Below are 24,992 nucleotides of genomic sequence, written 5' to 3' on the forward strand. Positions count from 1 at the left end.
CAGCAGGTAGAACGTAGAAGTTCAGCTCTGGTAGAATATCCTATTCCCACTGTACCTGAGAAAAGAGATAAAATACAGCCTCTCATTTCTCAACACCCCAACCACACCTCAAAACCCTGGGTTTCCTTGACTGCTTCCGTGCTTCGTCAAAGTTCAATTTTATAAACCCTTCCAGAGGTGAAGACCACGCTGCAGTACTTCTAGCGTTTCCAGTAGAACTATTAGCCACTACCAACCAATTTTCCCCATGGATCATCAAGGGTACAAGAATGAAAGGAGTTGATGCTTTTCAAACAATGTGTTGCCCTTGTCAAAATGCACTCCTTCAGTTCTGAAAAACTTCTTTCTCACAGAAAATTCTGTTATTCCTTTCTTCCCAAATTGTCCATAAGATGGCTGCTCTAGTACTCTTCCACATAACTCTCCCCCCTTTTGTAAACAAAAAAGCTGGATAAAAAAGTAAACATACTTCTGTTGGCAGGTTCCAATCTGTACCCAAACAAGACAAATATCCAATTCCAAATAGCTGCAACCACTCGACCAATAAAAAAGTTTGGCTCAAAAGCTCACAAGCATGGCTCAATTTATATATATATATATATATAGATATTAGGGCTGTTCATAAGAATGCCCAACCCAACCAAACCGAACCGACCCAACCCAACCCGAGTCGGTCGGGTTTTCATCAATACCGGTCGGTTTCGGGTTGGGCAAATATATAAACTGATATATCGAGTCGGAACCAACCCGACCCTACTAGTTCGGTAGTTCCTAGTTTGAGTAGTTTCCTACTTAACTATAACTAGTCTTCTACTAGAACTAGAAGGCCCATTGGCAATTACAATTAGAATAGGCAATCTATCCTAGTTTCTAACTTTCTATAATCTTTTACACCAAATAGGCAACCCATTAGGCAATTACAATTAGAATTCAATTAGGTGTCCTTTTGTACAGGAGCAAAACCGAAACCAACCCAAACCGACCAGGTCGGTTTGGCCTATCAGTGGGTCGGTTTCGGTTTCCACCTCAGGTAACCCGACCAGGTCGAGTCGGTTGGGAAAACCCCAATAAGCCAACCCAACTCGACCCGTGAACACCCCTAATATATATAAATATATATATATATGTTTATGTAAAATATATTTATATTACATTACATTATATTATATTATATTATATCAATGTTTTAAAAGCACAAGGCACAAAATCAATTTGCGCCTGAGGTGCAAGGCGAGCCAGCGCCTTTTTGAAGCAAGGTGCAATAATACCAAAAAAAATGTCAGAAAATTCAAAAAAAGCCAAAAAAATAAAATAAAATATTAAACATAATATTAATAAAAAATATAAACTTAAATTTTAAAATAAATGTTTTACAAAACCTATTATCTAAAATTAAAATACATAAACATAAGATGTAAAGCATATTCAAATGAGAACTTAAAAATAAAATCAAACATATAAAACATTTTCAACCATGTAAAACCTCTAATATCTTTCTTCACTCAATTGCATTACTTCAAGTAGATAATGTAATGTAAAACATATTACATTCCTGATTCTACGGGTCGCCTTTGTGCCACGCCCCTCGAGGCAAGCCCAAACAAGTTCATGTTAGGTCTTAAATTCTTAGTTTTCACACAAAAAATTATGATTTATACTTTTAATTACTTTTTAAGAAGACATTTTATTAGGATGAATGAATGAACATTACCAAATTTGGGGTTCTCAGAGCTTCAATGAGCGAGCAAACTAAGAATTTAAGACCTAACGTGGACTTGTTTGGGCTTGCCTCGAGGGGCGTGGCACAGGGGTCCGGGGGTGGAGCCCCCGGCCCCAATCGCTACATTCAAAAAAAGCAAAAAAAGGCGTCAAATTTTCAAAAGGCGAACGCCTGGCTGAGGCACAAGGTGTGCCTTTTGAAAGGGCTGCGCCTAGGACCTAGGCAAGGCGCATACCCTGAAATTTTGGGCCAAACTTGAGCTCATCGAATATTTAATCGAATCAAACTAGAACTCGAGCTCAGACCTAGTAGTATTTTAGTCAAGATGAGCCAAGACATGTCCAAGTTCAGCTTAGCTTGGCTCAATTGCAAACAAACACTACACCATACATCATCCAAGTCTTAACAATAATTCCCTCGCCCTCTACTGTCTTGCTTGCCTGCTGCTATAGCTTCTTGTTAACTGACTGGGAACCATCTGCTGTTAATGCTGATTTAGAAGCCCCACTGCTGAGATGAGTTGCCTCCCCAAACCAGCTGGTGCAGAAAAGAAGGAGAAGACAACCTGTCTGCGGTTATCTCGTGTTAATCCAGAACCACTCATCAGTCTCAATGTGATTCCTTCATTGCCCTTTTAATGATCTTTATAACCCCTGATCTCATACTCATGGTCTATCAAAGGTCTCCACTTGTACAAATGAACTGAATCTGGCCCAACTACACTAAAAGTGTTTGGGTTTCCAACCCAAAATTCAGCCCAGACCATCATAATTCCATTTGGATGCCTGGTTCCTCACCTTACTCAAATTGTCATAGCAATATGGATAGTCCCATCCAATACACCTATCAAAATGCATACACCTTTCATTAAAACTGACGTTCTTCAGAAGCTGGAAATTCTACTCACCTACCTTTCCACCTCCAATATCCCTTCAATTTCTGAACCATCTTCACAAGTATTTGAACCAAATTCTTTACTCCATCTTTTTTAAACTTCCTACTGTAATCTCCCACTTGTCCTCTTGTACCATGACGAAATTCCCAAGTTAACCCTTAATCTACAGTGAAAAAGTGCATTGTGTTCTTCCTCTAGCATCAACATCCATTCAATTGCTTCATCATATTTCTGGAAAATCCCTCCACCGCTAGTTCCATACGCTCTAACATGAATCTCACCTAATGTTTTTCCCCATGAAATACCAAAATAATGGGATCAAATTTGTGCCTGATACTTCAAATAAGGATCCCCACCTGATAACAAGCTTTTAAGTGATGGCATTGACAGAATCCAGAAGTCTTTATTCATAATAAGATAGTTTAAGTTATTTGTATTAGAATCCAGTAATTTTGACAGATGTAATCCTTTATCAAGAATAGGTAACTTAACTGCAAACCCAGAAAAGGGGGAAATTATTAAAAAGATTCTTTGGAAGTTGGAACTAAATGGACCAACATCCAAGGATTTTATTCTACTGTTGCCAGAAATGTTCGAAATATGTGTTGTAGCTGTATACCAGTATGAAGTTAACATTAGCATATATAGAAGCACCTAAAGACATAGGATAAGTGCCTACAATTGTTACAATATACTAGCAGACTGGTCTTGACAAGTTTAAAGCACAAAAATGGCATAAGACTGACTTTTTTTCTGATGTCAAATGAAATAGGCATACCTGGGGAAAAAAAAACTAGAATGTTAGACTGGATCTAGCTGAACCACAAACTACTACAGCAATTCAGAAGAACACATCACTACAGAGTTGGACACTATCAATCAATATTAAAAAAAGGAAAGAAAGAGTGAATACTCACAAACTTCAAATGGCAAAGAAGACCTTGTGATGATTTCACCTGACACTCTTCAAGTTTACCATACCAACAGACAACAGCATAGTCAGTAATCAGTTAATAAATTTGACAACAACCACTCCCAAACAGGATATTTCTTCTGCTTTTGACTGTGTATTCTCAAGATTTGTTGTTTAAGACAAAACAAACGAGTAATGAAAATCTTAAACTATGATAGTGTTTGGCATGGTGGCCTTTATCCACCAGTCTGCCACTGCATTGAGACATAAACATGAAAATAGCACATGCTCGATTCTACAACATTTTCTTGTTAAATGTGTTTAATATAAATGCATGCTACCTACGCATTTGAAGCGGTATACTTTTTTATTAAAAAATGTATTACAATCACAAGATTGTTGAAACAATGTCCATTGAATTACAGAGGCATCAACCATTCTCTCAAGTCTCAACAAAGCTCTAGAGTATGTTTTGGCATTGGAATTTCTGCATAAGCAGGTATTAACAAACAAGATTTTTTCCAGTTTATGCAAAAATGCTGATATGGCAACATATTTCAATAGAATGACAGGTAAAAGCACCCAAAATATAATATTCCATTTTTCTTTTATATCAGTAACTTCCAATGATGTACCAAATACTCAGAAATTAGAAATCAAATAAAAAGCTTTATCGGTGATAGGATGGCATACAATATATGCCAACTAGACAAATACATGCATGCAAATGCAGCATTTCACACCAAATGCTTGTGGGACATTATTGTTCCACCCATAATCACTCTATAGATTAGGCATATGCCAGTTAACATTCCACCAAATGATTCTTCAACTGATTGTCATTTAAGTCTCAGTCTTCTGAAACTTACAAAAATGACACAAACCAAACCTCCTCACACTCTTTTCCACTCCTCAATGAACATAAGGATATTATGCACATACATGTATGGGGCATGAATTAGACAGACCTTCTGACTTGTGACCCACTGCATAAAAATATATAAGCAATCACCACAGAAATTTCTGGTTTGGGGGCCAGTAAGGCAAGTTTAATAGAACTAAACCTGAACAATGTTGCATGCTAATTGTGCATATTAACAAAACAGAAGATTTTGTTTAAAATAACAAAACAAGACCAACAGTAAAATAGCCTGGCAGGTTCTAAAATGAGTCATGCAGAAAGGAAGTATCTCATACAATGTAGTTTTCAAGACACTAGCAAGGCTAGGCAGGGGGAGGGCGCCTTGTCAGTTGTCACTTAGATGATGGGTTCTTTTAAATAAAATCAATAAATCCAAGTGTAATTCCCAAGGTTCCAACAGTCATCTTTCATTAGTAATGATCAATAAACTTCATATAATGTTAATTTGCAAGATGAATGTAAATTAGATGATGGGTTCTTTTAAATAAAATCAATAAATATAGAGAATCAACATATTCAAGATAAGAAAAAGAAGTCTTCAAGGGCTTGAGATAGCTTAGCCCAACATGTGCATAGATCAGTGTTGCATGGACTCCCCTAAATGGATGACATGTCCATTTTTATGTAATATTTCCTTTTTATTTCATACTTTATTTGACATAAATTAGCAGTTAATTTACAAGATGAATATCATTTTTCATATCAAACATTACTGGGTAACAAAGAGAACATTTTAGAAGACTTGTAGAATGGTAATATAATGTTAAAATTCAAAAATAATGAAATATTTCAATGTTATATACTTTTACACGGACATGTCAACGAGTTCATGTTTTCTCATCTGTCTAAGTCAGAATCATAGACAAGCATCGGATTCTGACTCCTGTGTGGGGTCTGCATGTCCAGGCAACACCGGTGTTGATTGAACCTTGACAAATAAGAAAAGAATAAAAAAAAACTAGTATATAAACCCAAAAATGAGTAATTTAGTGCCTTGTGCAGAAAACAAAAAAAGCTAGGCACTTAAGCAAGGAAACCCTCCATGGGTACCAACTTATTAGCCGGAGAATGCCATTACGCAGATTACAGAATGCAGCAGACAGATCTGCCAAACATCTTTGCATTCATTGTGGATTCAGCATAGTCCTATTGATACACTTCTAAAAACTTTTGGGGTGCTCTTGGCATTTTCCTAAATCAATTCGTGACTTTTTTTTTGTTATACTGAAAGATAAAGGGATAGAACAGAGGTAAAAATTTTATCTTGCCTTCTCCAATTTTCGGGACACAATGGAAGGAATAAATGCTCCAACATTTGAATGTTAAACCACCCAACAGGGCATAGTGTTGAGAAAGACGACTGGAACTACATGTTCTTGGCTAATGGTCTAGAAGGACTTCGGGGAATTACCATAACTCCATTTATGCATAAATTGTTACATGACCAACAGTTTGTTTTTTGGATTTGGATACCTACATACAACCCTGTAAATTCATCATACTTTGATAATTTTTTATTACTGATGCTTGTGCTAGTTACTCTCAAAATAAAATAAACCATGCAGCTCTATATGGAGGGAAATATATAATATTCTGAAAAAGACAGACACGCTAGTTCAATATATAAATATGCAGTGCTTCTAGTATCTGCACCAATGCAGGTTTAAGTTAACTAGTGTAAACATATTTGAAACCCTGAACTGATGTTTTCTAGTATCTGCACCAACTGCTCTTCTATGGACATACACAAGCGAGTAAAGGTATGCCAGTATGCCTTCACCTCGTGTGACTATGTTAGTGAAGGTAAGGTAATATGAGAATATTAATGTAACAAGTACATGGTGTAACCATGACTCCGTGTAAAATTGGCTACAGAATGTGTTAATAAAATAAGTCGCCTTTTCTGACCTCATCAGACCCGTCAAAAAATCAAAAGTCAAATATCCATGTATCAAACTGGGAATAAAAAGGAAAGAAAACCACAACTCATAAGAACTGATGAATGAAATAATCTGGTCCAACACCACACCATAGGATTCACATTTTTTGAAATGTAACCAACTACTCAGAGTAATCAATACATGACCTCTGTGGATTCCTTCAATCATGTAATCATTATTCAAGACTCACGACTATACAACCTTAACAATTAGTAAGAAAACCCAGCATCCCCTTGGACTTGATAGATAATGAACATTTAGCGCAACAGTATTTTTACACACTTGATAAAAACACTGCACAAGTGTTAGTAGTAGCTGATATGCAATGACAAACATTTAGCAAAGGCTCACATCAAAATTTCTAGCCTGGTGATGACGTGATGTCACAATGAGAAGTTTGCCTTCAGGAAATGACAAATTTCACACTTCCGCAGCACAGTGACAACATGATAAGAGCAGGCGAGCAAGATGAGTAGTATCTTCAAAATTGTCAGCAAGCATCTAAACTAAGAAAAACGAGATTGAGAAGCTCATGAAACTGTTCGACCATAGCACACAGATGCAATGTACAGATTTTTAGCCCATTTCTCCTGCAAGCAAAATCATATATTAATTCCAGTTTTCCACAACAAAGCCCTACCAAATAGAACCAAAAACCAAGGTATACTATGAATCCACCTTGACATGTGTACTAGGAAAAGCAGAAGTCCGGAGTGTCTCTTGTGTTTCATCAGCAGGCTTTCTTCTGGGCACACTAAGAACAAAGGCAGCCTGGTCCCAAGTTGCTGCAGTTGCTGTGATACGATAACCACTATCCCACCTCCGATGGATTCCTTCACTAGGATACAGAAAATCTAGCTCAACAACCTGAAAATAAATAAAATCCACATCAAACAATCAGTATCTCAATGCCACGAAAAGTGAACTTTAAAGATATATGTTCAGATAATTCAGCAATACCTGGTCTGAAAATCCTGCACTACGAGACATTACGACTGCCCATCTACTACCTGCAGTAGCCATGGAGGTGACATAGAAACCTTCTCTCCATTTTTTGTTTATCCATTTGAAAGGGAATGAATCACTAACTTTGTAGGACTGCTGTGCATACTGTGTACCTGTGCTCAATGAATAAATAAAAGCTAATAGAAATCCCAAATAGGAGTTACCAAAATCCAACTTAACAATAACTACAGAGACTAACCTTTAGACATTACTACCAAAGAGCTTCCATTGTTAGCTCCTGCTATTGCACTAATGTAATAATTCTTCTCCCACTGCTCCATAATCCATTCCTTCAAACAGAACAAAAATTAAAGGGGACAATTAGTTTGTTGATTAGCATATAAATCTATAATGAAATCAGTTGATCCAGAAATATACCAATTTATGTAGTGACAAGTGTAAATACAAAATTGTGGCACAAACAATTTTTATAAGCAAAACAAAGTAGGGACATGACATGGAAGCTCTTTACAGGTAAACAAGATGTTAAATAATAAATTAATAATTAATAAATACATGCAGCTAGTATTACCATCTCAAGAAAAAGTCAGTAATGATAATCATGATAATAACAGCAAAGAACAACATGTCAAACTTCCTTGCATCTTCCATTATTGTCTAATCCAAGACAATGACAATAATGATCACAATATTTCTATTGGCAACCAAATAAAAATTATGGCATTAATGATAGTGATAATGGCAACAATGATAGAAGCAGTTCCTCACCTTGTGAAGAAAAAAGGATGAGAGTTCATAAACTTGAGAAACAAATCCAGTGCCTGCATCCATAATCAAGGCCCATAGATTTGAACAAGATGCAACACTGCTGATAAATAGACCATCTTGATTTCCTTTATCAATGTGTTGTGCAAGCCTTGCATCTGCCACATTATAGTGATACCTATAACAAGATAAAAAATTTCCAACTTTTCATCCCCTTTCATGTATTCTGAATAGAGTACTAATGTGCAAGCTGAAACACGCATACCGTTGTTTCATAGGCCGCCTAGCATTATAGACACTAATCCATTGTGTTGCAGGCATCCCCATGCGAACCTTCTTCTTTGGTTGCTCATCATCCTCTTCCTCCATTGTTAATCGCCCTCTCTTATGACCAACCTGATAGATAAGCTTTACAAAATGTAACAGCACATCAGATTGATTGAAAATTAAAACAGAAAACAATCCCAGGCAGAGAAAAAGAAAGAACATAAAAGTACCTTCTGTGCACCATCTGTGTTAATTGGCCTGATATCTGGATTTGGACCAACAATCCCATCGAAGAGGGAAATATATTTTGCATAGTTTGGTTCCTCATCAAATTTCAAATTCACTACATGCTCAACAAATTGTCTGAAAGGCTGTGGACAAAAACAACAAAGTGTCTCTGGAGACGTTGCCATCTTTTTCTTGCATACAAGAAACCCTTTATTCTCCCCCTGTGAAGAATGAGAAAACCATGAGAGCATGTATAAGACATTTCAAACTTTTGGTAGAGTTCAGAAGACTACCTGGTATCCTTGCCAAGGTAAACGACCACGAAGCAAGAAAATAAGAGTATAAGCAAGTGATTCTAAGTCATCTCTCCTGCTTGCAGTTCTTCCTAGATGAGCATGCACACTAGCATACCGCACTGTTCCCCTGCAAGACCAGAATGATAGTAAGCCCATAACCCCTATTTAATCAAAATAAGAAAACCAAAAAAATGGATGGTTCAAAGTTATACCTAAAAACATCTGGTCGTTGATCATACTCAACATGCTGACTGGTTGAACTGTCCCGCCATCTAGTGGCTAATACCCAAAAATTAGGTCATAAATGAATAAGATAATTGATTACTATTTCAGGGAAACATGAATGCAATATATTAATATGTAGTGTATATATCACTTACCTAATCCAAGATCAACAAGGAACAGCTTTTTCTCCTCAGGAGTTCCAGGTAGACCAAGCAAAAAGTTCTCAGGTTTTACGTCCCCATGAACATAGCTGTCAAAATTTGTGGTATCAGACTTAGTAGTCAAAAAAGTGAGGATCAAATATTGCATGGTACATGGAAACCATAAAGGTTCCTTGCAAGATGTCAATTATGAGAAAACAACCAATATAACCAATAATTTGGGCAGAGAATATCTCACCCTCTAGAATGCATCTTCTCCAATATTGATATTGCTTCAATTGCAATACATGCAACCATTTCAATGGACATTCTGCACTTATCAGAATAATCAAAATTTATACAAAACACATAATGATAAATTCAGTAAAGAACAAATAAATTTAAGAAAAAAAAACAGAATAAACAAGTCGGACATCGATCCAAGATAACTTACGTGTGAGAATTGTTATTCCAAACATCCCATAAACTTGGTCCCAGCATATCCATAACCTGTAGGAATTATGGACCGATATCACAAAACCATCCAAAACAAAGGCCACTATAACAGTAGGCTGTTGTAAAACTAGGAGAAGTAGGCAAGGGGCAACAAGAACATACCATGACATAATAATCACCTTGCCGGCCTTTGTAATGTACTCGTGGCACACCATGACTACCACCAAGGGTACTGAGAAAATAATTCAGGATGTTAGTGAGAAATATGTTCATGCTGCTAAAATAAAAAATAAAATAAAATAAAGAGAGAACAGAATGCAAGTCATTTAAACAAATGATGCATACTTGTAGACTTGCCACTCGTAAGGTGGTCCATAATTACATCCCTTGCTACTTCTGTGCTCAAACTTCAACGCCACCTAACTCAAAAAGATTATGGAATAAGTTAACAAGATTATACACAAAAGTGTAGATGGTATGTATAAAAAAATGAAACCAATAAAATGAAAATAGCCTACCTCAGCAGCTCCTTGTCCAGTAGTTCTATCATTTACATTGGTACCAGAAACACGACGACCAACATACACTTGTCCAAAGCCTCCCTTGCCCAACTTTCTTTCTATTCTGTACACTGGGGAACCACCTACTTGGACCTGTAGCAGAACAAACAAGGTGATAGAATAAAGGTAGGGTGAGTCAAGTGCAATGTGGCATTAACATGCTATTGACATTTTGCATTTACATGGTTGCATTAATTAATTATCATAAAAACACTCTTTAGAAAAGAGAACCCAGAAAGGGAAAAATCAGATTAGAAACTATCAGTATAACGTGAAGGTCGTGGGATCATGGACAAAAATTTCCAAACCATTAACTCCCATAGTTCAACATAGTTTTAATATGGCATATGGGAAGATAGAGAATGAAACCATCCCAAGACAACATCTAGATATAGTTGATATAGGCATCCAACAGTTGCCACCACCTACGGAATCGCTCATGGAACAAAAGAGTAAGGGACTGAATGCAGAAGGTGGGCAGCGGGCCATCCCCCGTTGTGTAGACCCATGAAATCATGTAAAAAAGCACTTCCCTAGGCGTCTCTCCATTATCCATGTTTTCTACCACAACACCACCATAAAGAACACATATCGTAACAAGCCCAATGCGATAGAATTCAACTTCAGAAGTTCACTGTTCAGATAACCGGTTCATAACAATATCTTTTAAGGTTATCAAGACAACCAAAACGAGAGCAAAAATGTCCAACATGATTCTCAAGACAACGCCTGGTTAGTTTCTTCGGACGCCAAGCATTTAACATCAATATCACCAAAAGGCACAATCTTTCAAGCTTAAAGCCAGAAAGAAGTGCGAGCCAAAGCCAGAAAGCATGAAATAGGGGAAAGGCACAACCAAAACGCAAACCTTTTCAGGAAGGGGAGCGGTGCTTGCTTCATCTTCAGCACCGGGAGCCTTATCAGCGCTCCTGGCTCCGCTATCGAAATCGTCCATCTGCTTCTCCCCTACCTCTTCCTCCTTGGCCCCAACCAACCCACCAAGATCACCGGCTAGACCTCGGGCGACCCCGCCTTCTTCAAGAACCTTCCCCTCTTCCTTAGCCTGTAAAGATGCAGTCGGAACAGAAGCCTTTACAATATTCTTATCGATCGCCTGCTTGTTCTTTGCTGTTCGCCTTTTTCTACCTTTGGCAATCACCCCCTCGCCCCCGATTGGATTTGGCTGCGCTGCCCGGCCCCTGCGCACTCCGCTACGCAGTTCCGGCATGATTCATCCATCAAATCCCATACCTGAAACCCTAGCTGTTTGTTCAGAAAACTTTGATTTTATAGAATCATACAAACCATCTCTCCTCCCCCACAATTAGTAGATTGACTGCGGAGGAGAAAAATCAAAGCAAACAAATAAAAGAAATAGAGAAATGAACCTTTATAGTTTATTCTCAGGTGTCAATCACAATAATAAACACTAAAAAAGAGCCCGAAATAATCGATGATCGTAGAGGGTTCCGATGAAAAAAAAAAACGGGTTTAGGAGATAGATTTTGGGGATCTGTTGAGGGGAAAAATGGGAACGCAGATGGGCTCAGGTATGCATACAATCAAAACGGATATAAGCGTTTCAGGTGTTGAAGTGTTTATTGATTTATTTATTTATTATTATTATTTATAATTTTACAACAAATCGTGTATAGATATATCGGGGAATATGACGTGTCATCACTCTTCAACTTCTGATGGTGACCGACGGAGCTGACGAACGATAGGATTTGATTGTGAATAACAAAGAAAAATAAGCATTATAAGCTGCATTTTGTTGCAGTGAGAAGGAGACAAATGATTTCCTCGAAAAATAAATTCGCGGGATTTAAAGTTTTTAAACCAACAGTTTCCCCCCAAAATCAATTGTGGGTGACAGAGTTCAGAACTCAGAAGTCAGAAATGTCCATCTTGTTTAACTTTTGTAAAATATTTGTTTTCCGTGGATTTTTTGTTTTCTTTGTTACTTAACTACTTAAGTCAAGTGCTTTGGAGTATGCACTACAGAACTAAACCTGTATTAGTGGGTTAATGGGCTTGAGATTAATCTGTTAGGACTCGGGACACCTCGGGGCTCGGGCTTGGGGTTTTATTTGGGCGTTGCAAGAATATTGACCATAGTCACTGCAAAGTCAAATGGGCTGGGGTTCATGCACACCGGCCCATTGGCTTGCACAACATAGAAAAGCATGTGTTTTTCCCGTGTTTTGAAAACCGACTAAGCCTTCGATGTTGCAGAGAAAACGGTGTTGTATATGTGTGGGTTGGAAGCAGAGAAAATATTGTTTTTTTTGTTTGGAAACGTTACTATCAAGTATGATGTTTCCTGGAGCAATAGCAATACCTTCTGTTTAATACTAGTGTTTTATATTTATTTTCAGCATTGGTACTCATTATAGAATGTCTCCATCACTACCACATCATGTCAACGAGCTCCAATGTGATAAAACGTTGAATTCAATGTTATTCTAAACCATACCTTATCAATTTTCAAGGCGTGGCTTGGAACACCATTTTTTATGAAGAATTTGTCCCAAATATATTGACGTTTCTTGGAGCACCTATTTTTCCAACGTGGTGCTAATGTGTCGTTGTTTTCTAGAGCAACGACATTAGTTCCAAACACCGCCTTAATATTTTTTGCGAGCTCACATCCTCTGAATCCACGATGCAGAAAATTTTCTACAATCACAAATAAAAAAATGCCACATCACTCCTTGCTAAAAAAATGCCACATCACTTCCGACTCAATGTCCAACACTCAAGGAGAGTGGAAAAGAGATTGTGTTCAAATTTTGTTTCAAAGCCAAAATAACCTGATTTGTAACACAACAATACAATTGATCTAACTAACTCCTTTCTCTGGACAAAATCTAAGAATGGGATCTTCACAACAAAGAGCTATTATGATTCTCTCTAGGAAAATCAACAATTTGATGTCCTTGCAGGTAGGGGTGAATTCGAGCCAAGCCGAATAGTACGAGGCTCGAGCTCAGCTCACCAAGGTAGTACAAGGCTCGAGCTCAAGCTTGAGCTAGGTTTGAGCTAGAACCTTGAGCTTGAGCTCGGCTCGAGTCAAAAACTCGTAAGCTCAAGTTTGGCTCAACTCGAGCTCAATTTGAGAAAAACAAATTTATAAAAATAAAAAAAAAATTATATATAAAAATATTTGTCATTTGATATTTAAAAATTTAAGAATTATAATATTTTTATTATATATATTATTTTCTATAATTTTATTGTGTGTGTATGTGTGTGTGTGTATATATATATATATTCAAACTCGGCTCGCGAGCCTCACGAGAAGTCGAGATCTATTAGGTTCGAGCTTGGCTCATTTATTAATAGAGCTTGTAAATTGAGCTCGAGCTCGACTCGAAGCTCTATTGAAACCAACCTAATACGAGCTTTTCATGAGCCGAGCTTGAGTAACTCGTGAAGAGCCCGACTCGTGGCCACCCCCACTTTTCTGTTGGAGACTCCTAATGAAAATTGTCTTGTGCAAATCTTATTTGGCAATAACAAGGATAACTAACGATTGTGTGTATATAGTATGTGAAAATAATCCAAAGGAAGCTTGTCACATCTTTTTGACCTATCCCTTTGCAAAGGCAATTCTCTTTGAGTCCCTAGTCCATAAATTTTCCCCATAACTTAGGAAGCTTTGTTGAGGTCTTAAATTATTTGGAAGGAAAATACCTTGATAATTCTCTTATGGAACAAATAATATCTTGGCTAGTTGTAGCTTGGTACCTCATTTGGATGGCAAGAAACAATCTCCTACTTAAGGGTGAACAAATTAATTCCTCAAAAGTTATGGAGCAAATCTATCAGACTTTTGTTTTATTATTATTAATTGGATAATCCACATCTAATTACATAAACACCTCATCCAAATATGTGATAATCGGATTGAGTTGTGAAGTTTCAAGTATTATTGATAGGCCTACTTGCTTGGCTAAATTTTTATTTTTGTAATATTTAATCTTTTTTGTGTATCTTTTTTTGTTCATCTATCAAAAAAGTGTAAAATTTAAATAGTTCAATTTATAATTTAAACCTAACAATGAAATAGGAACTAAATGCAAAAATGAGTATTTTAGTCAAAAGAAAGTTCCACAATCTTATTCATATTTTTAATAGCAGTGTAAATATAGAATTATATATGTGTTCATGTTTTTTCTATAACATTTTTGTATTTTTGTGTGTAAAAATAATTCTAATATGTCACACTTGCTTTTTTTAATATGATATTATACATGTGCCTAAATGTTATTTTGCAAAATTTATGTATTTTCTATTTTTGTATTTTTATATTTTATTAACATTCATTATTTATTTATGACATTAAAGGTTAACATGTTTGACTCCAAATTTTAACTACTGACCTTTGTCAAACAGTAAAATAATTCCATTTCTGGTATGTTTTAAATTATGTGTTTCATTTTCATTACCAATAAAAACAATTATTGCTTATTACACTTATTTTTTTTAATTTGATCAATAAAAATATCATAAATGGGTTTATTTTTTTGATATTTTTTGTATTTTTCTATATCTACTTATGTTTTAAAACTGCGTTACCTAATTATGATTTTGTAGGTTGATCAACTTGACTCGAATGGTTAAATTGCTAGCCACCACTTGGGTTAAAAATGGTTTAGTTTTTTAGTCAATTTTAAAATATATGGGTTTATATTGTTAAAAATATTGACACATATCTAATTTAATAAGATCAAATGGGAGTTAATAATTTAAGCATAAAACTTAATGAAAATGGATTAAATGAGGTGGGAAGTAATAATTGAAGTTACATTTTCAACCCTTGCCATTAGAGATGGACTAGATACATAATTATGGGCAATTTATACAATTTCTCAAACAAAGAAATAGAGGGTAATTTTAGTCCAAAAAAAGTTTCACATTGTATTCCCACTTTTATATATGGTATAGATAAATAATACTTTGGACTAAAGGCATAATTACGGGCATTTTAATAGCCATTAAAACTATAATAAAATAACTTTTATACCATTTATAAAACAAATAAGTCTAGGGTAATTTTAGTCCCAAAAAAAGTTCCACATTGCATTCCCACTTTTATATATAATATAGATAAACAATACTTTGGACTTTGCTCAGAAGTTCCTCATAACCCAATCTCACTTATCTAGCCCAAATCAAAGGCCTACCCATTCAATTGCAAATAAACAAGGAACTTTTGGAATGGTAAATTGGATGAAAATTTTGAACTTTTACGTGCCCTTGGTGACAAACTTGATTATGTTTACAGTCCAGTGGAAGTTGGATGCAAAGCAATCATTCAAAGTATGACTTTTGTGAAGCAAAACGGATGGTCAAGCCTCATGATCTATACAAATGCAAAAGAAGTTATTGATGCAATAGGAGGATCGTTGGAACATTTTGATTGGAGGCTTCACCACTTGTTAATATTATGTTGGAACCTAGATCACAAACCCTTGTTGCTCATGTAATTGTCCAAGTGGCAAAATCTTATAGTTTCTTTGGTTGTTGGGATAATGTCCCAAAACGGCTGGACTTGTGTAATTTCCTTTTAGCTTAGTATAATGTTATCAGTTTAATCATAAAAATAAAATAAAATCTCCACACTTATGTGCTTTATTTCATGGGGAAATATTTTCAATGCAAGGTTGCAAGAGGTTGTTCAAACAGTGTAAGCATTGACTTGCACTGAATGAAGTCGGTCTCTCTCTCTCTCTCTCTCCCCCCTCCCTCCCTCCCTCCCTTTCTTTCCCCACTTCCCCTGTCTCTGTCATTTTCTCTCCCCTCGCCTCGACCCCTCCAACCACCACCCTATTTTGCTGGCGAGGAAGAACCGTTGCAAACATGAACTACTGTCAGTTTTTGTTCTTGACAAAGTCGTAGTAGATGATCGCAAATGCTACATGGATTGAATCTAGTGTAATCAATATGAGTTAATCGGGGTGAAGACGTTTCACGCAAAAACCAATGCTAAATACAACTAAAATTTTTCCTTTTGGCTTAGTTTAGGAGTATAAATGCAAATATGTAGAGTACAAAACCTTATATTTTATATTATTTTGTGTTCATTTGCACTGTACATATTTGCATTTGTACTATTTCCAAACTTAGCCTTTAGGAAAATCACAAAAAAATATTCTCAGGTTGAAAAATATATGCTTCACCGCTAAGATTTTAACTAGAGTAGCATTTTTCAAGCCCATTTCAAGTAGTTAGGCCTTCAAAGTTAAAACCAAGACAATGTGGACGCAATACACAAATAATAGTTAGAGGCATGGTTTTCGAACCACCATTGTTTCGGATGATCGAACCGTTCGGCTCGAGAACCGTTCAAGTAACCAGTTCCATTTTACTCCAAACCCGGTCTTTGGCCAAAAAATCTTTGAATCGGTCAACGGCCCATTGACTCGGGTGGTCGAACAATCGACCCGTTCAACGGTTTTTGGCCTTTTTAATTTGTAATTATTATTATTTTTTTTTGTTAAAACGGGCCATCCATTCGAATTTGACGGTCAAGTCGTCAACCCAAAAATCGGTGGCCAGAACGGTTCCATTTCTGGGTCATTTTTTAAAACCATAATTAAAGGTAGATCTAGAATGACAAACCATCGAGGTTAAACACCCATATGAAGATAAATTTGACCAGAAATTCGGTTGTCCAAAATCTCTTTGTCTCTTAATGAAAACAGGCTTATCCTATTGAACATGCTTGGATTTTTTTCTTTAATAACTATAAACAAGTAAATAAGCTTAAAATTATAAGCACCAAAAAGGTAACCAGGTGGAAATCGCCCCTACAATAAGTTGTTTCCGTGAATAGACAAGATAATTGCACTATTACATCATAGCTAGAGCAATTACAAGGCAATATAAGAGGAACTCTCGAGAAGGTTCATAGATTCATATATTTTGCGGGATACCATGAATTGAAAGCTTGCTGGATATCAATATGTGTAGTAGTGATGAACTGATGATTACCATCCCTTATCTAAGTTGCATTTTTGTTAAAGGGGGTGAAGGGGTTTCAGGAAACATTTTAGTTCTCATAGTGGTTGGCTTAAATATGCATTTTCATTACTTTATTTAGTTCTTCACCACGAGAAAAACAGCTAGAGGAAGAATGATGTTGGCGAGAACAGAAGGTGGTGGCAGTTCATGTTTGTAGGGGTACGTTGGCAAGACAAGGTTGGAGAGAGAAAGAGAAGCTCGAGGGTAGAGGTGGGGGAAAGGGAGAGGGGACTCGAGGGAGAGGAGGGATTAAAGGTATTTTAATTTTATTTATTTTTTTGATCCCATTGAACTCCGTTAAGTTCAAAGAATTTAAGAGTTCAATGTGGCCTTTATTCATTTGTGGGTGTAGAGGATTTTCTGCATCATGGATGGAGATGATGCGAATTCCTTTTTTGCCTTAGGTATGGGTCATTGGTTCGGCCATTCAAGGGGGTATTTTGTAGTGTGGATTTAAAATTGGTGCACAGACTATGTGGATTGGACCAATCCACACCCATAGTGGCGTTCTATAGGTGTGGTGTGGAACACTTTTTGATTCTATGTATTTCATATAAATTTTATGAATGATCTACACGGTCAATCATAAATGTCTAATTTTTGCATTTTATATGATTAATATGTTGAAACAAACATTGATAAATTAATATCAATTAATAAATATTAATTTTAATAAAATGGTAGTAAAATAATAAAAAATAATTTAATTATCTAAAAATATTATTTTGTTGATAAAAACTTTAAAATAACAATATTTAAAAAAAGAGTGAAAAAAGGAGCACCATTGGGCTTGTGCTAGAATTATAAAAGATTAAAAATTTATTATTTTTAAAATTAAAAAGAAATAAAAGCATGTAGAAGAGATGTACTATATCAAAATACAATGTGGAAATATTGTGGACCGGCCACATCCACGAAATATAAATGTAGTCGAGATTTTGGGACGTGGACGAGGACAGTCCATGATAGATTGTGGACCAATCTTGTCCACGACCAACAGAACGGTGAGTTCACCCCGTGGTGTGGACCGAAATGGTCCATCCACGAGATGAACACACTACCAAATACCACCTAATTCAAGTCAAATGGAACATATCATGACACATTAGTATGTTCAATGCTGTGATAAATCAGTTTAATGATTTATAAAGCCGTCTATGCATATGTATAAACATGTTTCATATAAATAAAATAAGCACCAAAAAATATATATGTGAATATTTTATAGGGAAAATTCCCAATTAGTACCCTATACTTTGGGCCTAGTGCCACTTTGGTCCTTGAAATTTGAAATGCACCAATTCAATACCTGTTAAATATTAAAATGGTTTGGATGGTAATATATTAACATCCGTTAATTTATTTTGTATATATTTTATATTTTTCTATGAAGGTTAAAATGGTAATATATTAACATCCGTTAATCTTTTTGACATCAAGTTAATGACATGATGAGTTTTAGATATTTTGAAAAATTGTGGTGAATTTAAGAGATGCTGAAAAATTATGGTGAGTTTTAAACAATTTCCCAAAATTTAAAATTTGAGTAGCTTATGAAAGTTTAAATACATCTTAACGTGTAACTAGCAACCTAGTGACCAGGTCAAATAGGCCGATGCCCGATAACTCAATTGCACGAATTGAAGGGGTTTGATCAAACCCGAGTTTTAGGAAAACCAAATCCAGAATTTGTGACTGGGTGATTGTTCGAATGATTCAACAAATGGATTTAAAACACTGTTTTGGGTTATTTGAATCCAATGATAATATATAGGGTTAGATTCCCTTTTTTACTTAGATGTTTCAAGCAATATACCCCATTTTTCTTTGTTTTACTTTTGGCTTGCTGATTGTATGTAAATTTATTGAAACAAATGGCTGCAGAAGATATGTTGCTTCTTTTGTAGTGGTGTTTGGTCTGAACTCTTCAAATGGGATTAATCCGTATCAATCAATCTCAACCATTAAATAGGTGCTGACAATTCATTTGTGAACACCATTAAGTGGTAGATCATTTCAAATCATTATACACCACAGCTTGGAGTTTGAAATTCGACACATTAAATGAAAAATTAGTTAAATGACAATATCAAAGTATGAATACAGATTAGAGAGTCGTCAAAATGAACATAGTAATCACTTTTGAAACATTTCTTTTATATATTTCCAATAATGTTTCTCATTCATCAGAATCTATCGCATAAATCTAATGGTCAATCAAATTTACAACGACAGGACAGGGGCGATCATATATTTATTTATTTGTTCTTCGGACAACGAACCATTCAGAGGTCTCGTTCTTGGGTTGAACGGTCTCACCATTCGAACCGAATGGATGGCAAGTTTTGACAAAAGAAATAAAAAATTAAAAAAGATCAAAATTTGTTGAACAGGTCAACTGTCTAGATCAACAGTTTGCTGATCAAAAAAATGATTATGAGATAAAACAGTACCTATTAGGTTACCGGTTCCCGATTTTTCCAACCGGACTAGGGGAGCCCATCTCCTTACCCCCATCCTGTGGCAGCAGGATTTGATTCTAGGTCTCTGCTACAATGAATTAGAGATACTAGATGTTTTGTACCGAAGCACATTAAAAAAACAAATTATACATGATAATCAAATGGACATTTTATTTATCAACTAAAGGCGTAATAAACTAATAATGTCTAAGACCAAGGTTTTAGTTTTTGGTTGAGCTTCATTTTCTATAGCGACTACACAAACTTTGGATGGGCATGAAGGGTCCTCTTATGCACATTCAGCCTTGAGAGGTGAGGCTGCTACTATAGATCATTCAGTTGATGCGGCCCAAGACGTTAAATAGGCATATAGGGTTTTTGCTTTAAATATAATTACCCCATTAGGTAAATCTGAACCATAATTATAACACTTTATTTATTATGTTATTTTTTTTCACAATGTCTGCCTATTTTCAAATGCAGCAACTTGCATTTCAGCCTACTATTTTAACGACACAAGCTATGTTTTAATAGGGAAAATATCAGTATTTGTACTTTTGATTGACCCAAAACAGTTACTAATAGAACTATATTGTAACTTAATTAGTCTACATGTTTAACAATTATATGGGTTTCATAACATATACTACTGCACGATAGTAAGACTTAATTAGGTTCATCATCAATTTGATATTTATTAGTCATTCATACAAGATATTTCCATTCAATGTTCAGTAGCCAGGGAGGAAGATGCTAGGGCACTGTTGTAAAATATGGCATGTGGGTTTTTATTAGAATTGGCTGGAATTCTGGGGGCTGTCCACAAATCTAAATAAAAGTCAACAGTTGCTCACAAATTCTAAGGAGGTTTTAAACAACCCAGAAAAGAGGTTGGTCATTGGTTAATAATATTAATGTATGGAATGTTGTCTGTATATAGGGATTGATGGGATGTGTGGGGAGAGTAGCAATTGGGCCAACTCCATTGTATTTGTATTAACATCTTGTCATTATTTTTCTGGTACAATAAAATTCTGATCAGTAGCTAGTAACAAACAGTCTATGGGAAAGAGAATGGAAGAGTTAAATAAATAGGATTCCTAGAAAGATTACTAGGGCTGGAAATACGAAATGAGTTGTAATCAGGATACAAGTGTGGATGGACTAGGAAATTAAGTATGTAGTGAAATTCAAAAGAGCAACATGGAAGAACTGAGAGAGTATTAGAGAGCAAGGAGTGTTAAAGCTAACTCCTCTATTGCAGTTGGGACTACTTAATAACTCAGAAACTGATCGAACTCATAGGAATGAATAGATCCACTCTTGAAATCTCAAAACCATTCAGTAAGGCTATGTTTGGTTGAAGAAAAAGGTAGGGAAATCTATACGAGGTTTGTAAAGGTTTTTCTAACTTTTTCTACTTTTTTCCTTCAAACCAAACACAGCGCAAGTGAAAGATGGAGTCCTATTGCAAGAATGAGATGGTTTTCTTTAGATCCAGTTAAGGGATGAGAGATCCATCATATGAATGGCCGAATCTTGCAAGAAGGTTGGGCGAAATTTTAAAAATTTATCTCTCTCCTATGTGGGAATCACATTCCTTATTTTAGAAAACTACATTTTCAAGAATCAATCTTGAACCCAAATCAAACTAGATCTGAAACCAAAAGGGAATGGAGGGATATACCTGATACGAAGTAGTAATAACCTCTAATGAAGGTGTTCACGCCCAAGGAAAAATCCAAAGACTGCTTTCACCGAAGATGATACGGTGCAGGATGAAGCAGAATCAGCATGATGGTTTTTCAGCAAGAACCGAATTCTTCAGCAATAATCTGATGGAGGGCTAGTGAGCACGACTTCAAATTATCTTTTCAGCCAAAAGGTAATATCAATAACCCTTCTTGATCGCTCCCACAGGTGGAGATCGAACTAGTATGGCGGCAAGAGCAGGAGAGAAGGAGACAGTGCAGTCAAACTGTGTTGTCTCTCTTTGGAATTCAGCAGTCAGTCAGATGGTTTGGAGGTCCTCTCTGCTCTCCTATTTATAGCCTTAAAGAGATGTTCTCCTAATCCCATTAGGAGTTTCCTAATCCAAATCTTTTATTTGGATCTGGACTCTCTTTAAGAGATAAGGATAATCGCTTATCTTATCTGCAGATAAAGATTAGCCTTTCTAATCTAATTAGGAGTTTCCTGATCCAAATCTTTATTTGGATTTGGACTCTTTGAATGGATAGGGATAATCCCTTATCCTATCTACTAATCTAAATCCTAGAACCACCATCTTTTAATTAATCTTATTAAGCCAGTTCGAATTGGGCTTTAGGCTCATTAAGTCTATCTGCTCACTAGCCTCTCAATCTGCTGCCTAGTTGGTTATCCTTGTATGGTGTGAGACTCAAATATTGATCTACATATCAGCCACATGGGTTCAACCCAACATCTGTTACAAGGCCTGACCAAATTCACTATAGGAGACAGTGAACCCCTGAGTCCATCACCATGGGCTCTTAATGGGCCCAACATTTACACTAAATGGTCTTTGGGTTAAGCCACCTCATAAAAACCCAAGGACTGTGGGCAGATGCAAGATTAACCCATCAGGTATTACCCTCAATGGTCTTACACTTAACCTCTCAGCCCATAATGATCAAACACTGCCCGACAAGAGAGGACCTCTCCCTCGGATGTAAAGTACAGTGCTGCACTCTCTACTCACATGGATCCCAGAAATTAAAACCTTTTGTAAACATTTCGATATGTATATCTCTATATAAATATATTTTGCAAAACAAATTTCAACGGTTGAAATCAACCGCTGACAGTTTTGGTTTCCATCAGAGAGAGTGCATTCCTGATCATTCACTTTGTCCTAACAAAGGGCTAATCCTATCACTATGATCACCCACTCGGATGAATTCTCGGATTGTCCCAACATACCCAGGTTTTGACCCCCTCTAAGGATTTCACTGATTGGTATATCAAAGACAGCTCAATCTGACACCTAGTGCAGTATCATAATTGGGTCTAGGGGTTAGGTATAACATTTCAGTTTTGCCCATCTATCTCCAAGGTCCAGGGCAATACTAGAATTTTGGTCCGGTTCAAGGTTTCAAGAAAACCCACACTGCATGTACCTCAGGTCTCACTCTGGCAACTGAGACAAGCCACCCCAACCAACTTGGCAGCACATCAGTGTCAGTTTTTGTAGGATAAATCTCCCCGGATCTATCCAATGGCCGTGAAGATTCTAAACCAACTTGGCAGCACATTAGTCTCATATGTGTCCATAATAACATGAATCAAATATGTACTTTATTCATTTATATTAAATATCATAATGTACATCATTCTGATTGGAGATAAGGGAATGTATTAACACGCAGAGCATAGACTATATTTGCATTTCTTGTCAATTGATAAAGTAAAGCATATTTATTAAACTAGATCGAAGGAACAAACAACTGCAGAATAGAGAAAGAAAAACAATAGCAACACCAACAAACACAAGCCTAAGCCACCCTAACACAAGAAAAAGCAACAACAAAAACTAAACAGAATACAAACATCAACTTAAAGTACTACAACTAACAAAGTCTTTACTTAAAACGCTAGATAAACAGAGGGGGGCTGCTTCACAGGACTGAAAATCTTTCCTCAAACCAAACTTCGCAGCAGCATTTGACTCCGTCTCCCTTGAGCACCACTGGAACTTGATACACTTACCTGAGTCAAGAAACTTAATATCTTTACAAGTAAAATAAATATCTTGATGAAAGGAACCCTCTTCTCCAATAAATTCAGATATTGTTGATGTCAAATGATAACATCAACAAAAATTAACATGCAATCCTGAATTGCTGTTTGTGTTCATTAGTGCTGTTTTTGTTTTCTTTCTCCTTCCTCAAAGCTACTTAATATTGACATAATTGTGTTAATATTCACAGTAACTCGTTTTATGGATAAAACATGTAGAATAAAACTGCACCAGATAATAGCTGAATAAAGACAAAATAAGACGGTGAAATATGACTTTTTTTCACGTAAATTGCATGTTTTCATCATAGAATGGATGGAAATGTAGCTCAAATACAATTCTGTTTTCATGGCCTAGGGAGACTGAATTTTGTTGACACCTTTCTTCTGAGTTTTATTTCGATTCTCGAGATACACAATCCACTAAGTCTTAACTCTAATTCAACAGCCTCTTATAGGCCAAAAAACACCGATTCCCTTCAGGTATCTTTGGTGAAGCTGATTCTTACTAACTTCAGTACTTTAACTGCAACTAAGGTTGGGTTTGGATTGAGGCATCTTCCCCAGTCATCTCGAGATGGGAGAATCGATTGCTGAAGAGTGCACTCTACGTAAAAATTATGAGGCTTAGTCTCAGTATGGAAAGAGTACAAATGCAAATATGTACAGTACAAATACATAAAAAATATAAGGTTTTGCACTCTATATATTTGCATTTATACTCCTTCCAAACTGAATCTTATAACTCCCGCCGGGTCCAATTTGAGCTTTTTAAGTTTTCACTGGTTAGGATAAGATATCTGGGCCGGGATATGAAAAAATAGGCTTATCTGCAACTAAGGTGGGCTTGGGTTGAGGTATTGGTAGACGGAGCCAGCCCAATGTAACCTGGGCCGGCCATTGATAATATATTTACCATATATTAATAATTAAAACTAATGTTATTAGTACTGATCCTTATATATAATGTAAAGAATATAAATGTAAGGTTCAAGTGCATTACATACTTCAAACCAGATCAACCCACCAAAGCCCGAGCAAGCTCATTTGATCCCAGCCTTAGGGAGCAACTTTAGCTGGTCAAAGTTGAGATTTTGTCAAAATTCCTAATGGGCCCAACCCGAAGCCTAAATCTGAATCAGTGTAAATTGTTAACTCGGACCAGTACGAATTGTACCTATGTAAATAAGCTTGGGCTGGGCTTGAATTGTGAAATTTGAATGTGACCTATAGTTGGGCTGGACCCATACATGAGGTATGCTTTGGGTTAGTCCCAGACCCAACCAACCAACCCCTCCAGGTTGTACTTCTGTCTATTACGGTGGGAATAAATTGATTGCAATTTGCAACATTGTTCTTCATCTTGGATAGATCCATTCAGTTTAAAACAGTTTTCAATTTTGTTCATATTAAAAGAAAATACTAAAAACATAAGTGGAGGCAATT

At 36.2% G+C, this 24,992-nt stretch overlaps 1 protein-coding gene across 2 annotated transcripts; it reads right to left on the minus strand.

The window, feature by feature from the left end:
• Nucleotides 1–6,420: 6,420 nt before the first annotated feature.
• Nucleotides 6,421–11,924, minus strand: LOC104604501 (casein kinase 1-like protein HD16). Of its 2 annotated transcripts, none has more exons than XM_010268866.3 (17): nt 11,682–11,924; nt 11,162–11,544; nt 10,252–10,386; nt 10,079–10,152; nt 9,896–9,965; nt 9,732–9,787; nt 9,537–9,608; nt 9,293–9,387; nt 9,125–9,191; nt 8,910–9,039; nt 8,619–8,837; nt 8,387–8,529; nt 8,125–8,299; nt 7,595–7,685; nt 7,351–7,508; nt 7,069–7,257; nt 6,421–6,980 (listed from the first exon to the last, which is right to left on the minus strand). In XM_010268866.3, exons 2-17 carry the CDS (start codon nt 11,519–11,521, stop codon nt 6,921–6,923), a joined length of 2,094 nt encoding a protein of 697 aa, XP_010267168.1. In that variant the 5' UTR covers nt 11,522–11,544; nt 11,682–11,924; the 3' UTR covers nt 6,421–6,920. The 2 variants fall into 2 exon arrangements, with proteins under 2 accessions (XP_010267168.1, XP_088745830.1); XM_088889704.1 differs by having other exon boundaries at nt 8,387–8,517; nt 11,682–11,835.
• Nucleotides 11,925–24,992: the final 13,068 nt, after the last annotated feature.

This window comes from Nelumbo nucifera, chromosome 6, assembly GCF_055504915.1.
Source record: "Nelumbo nucifera cultivar China Antique chromosome 6, China Antique-T2T, whole genome shotgun sequence".
NCBI lineage: Eukaryota > Viridiplantae > Streptophyta > Magnoliopsida > Proteales > Nelumbonaceae > Nelumbo > Nelumbo nucifera.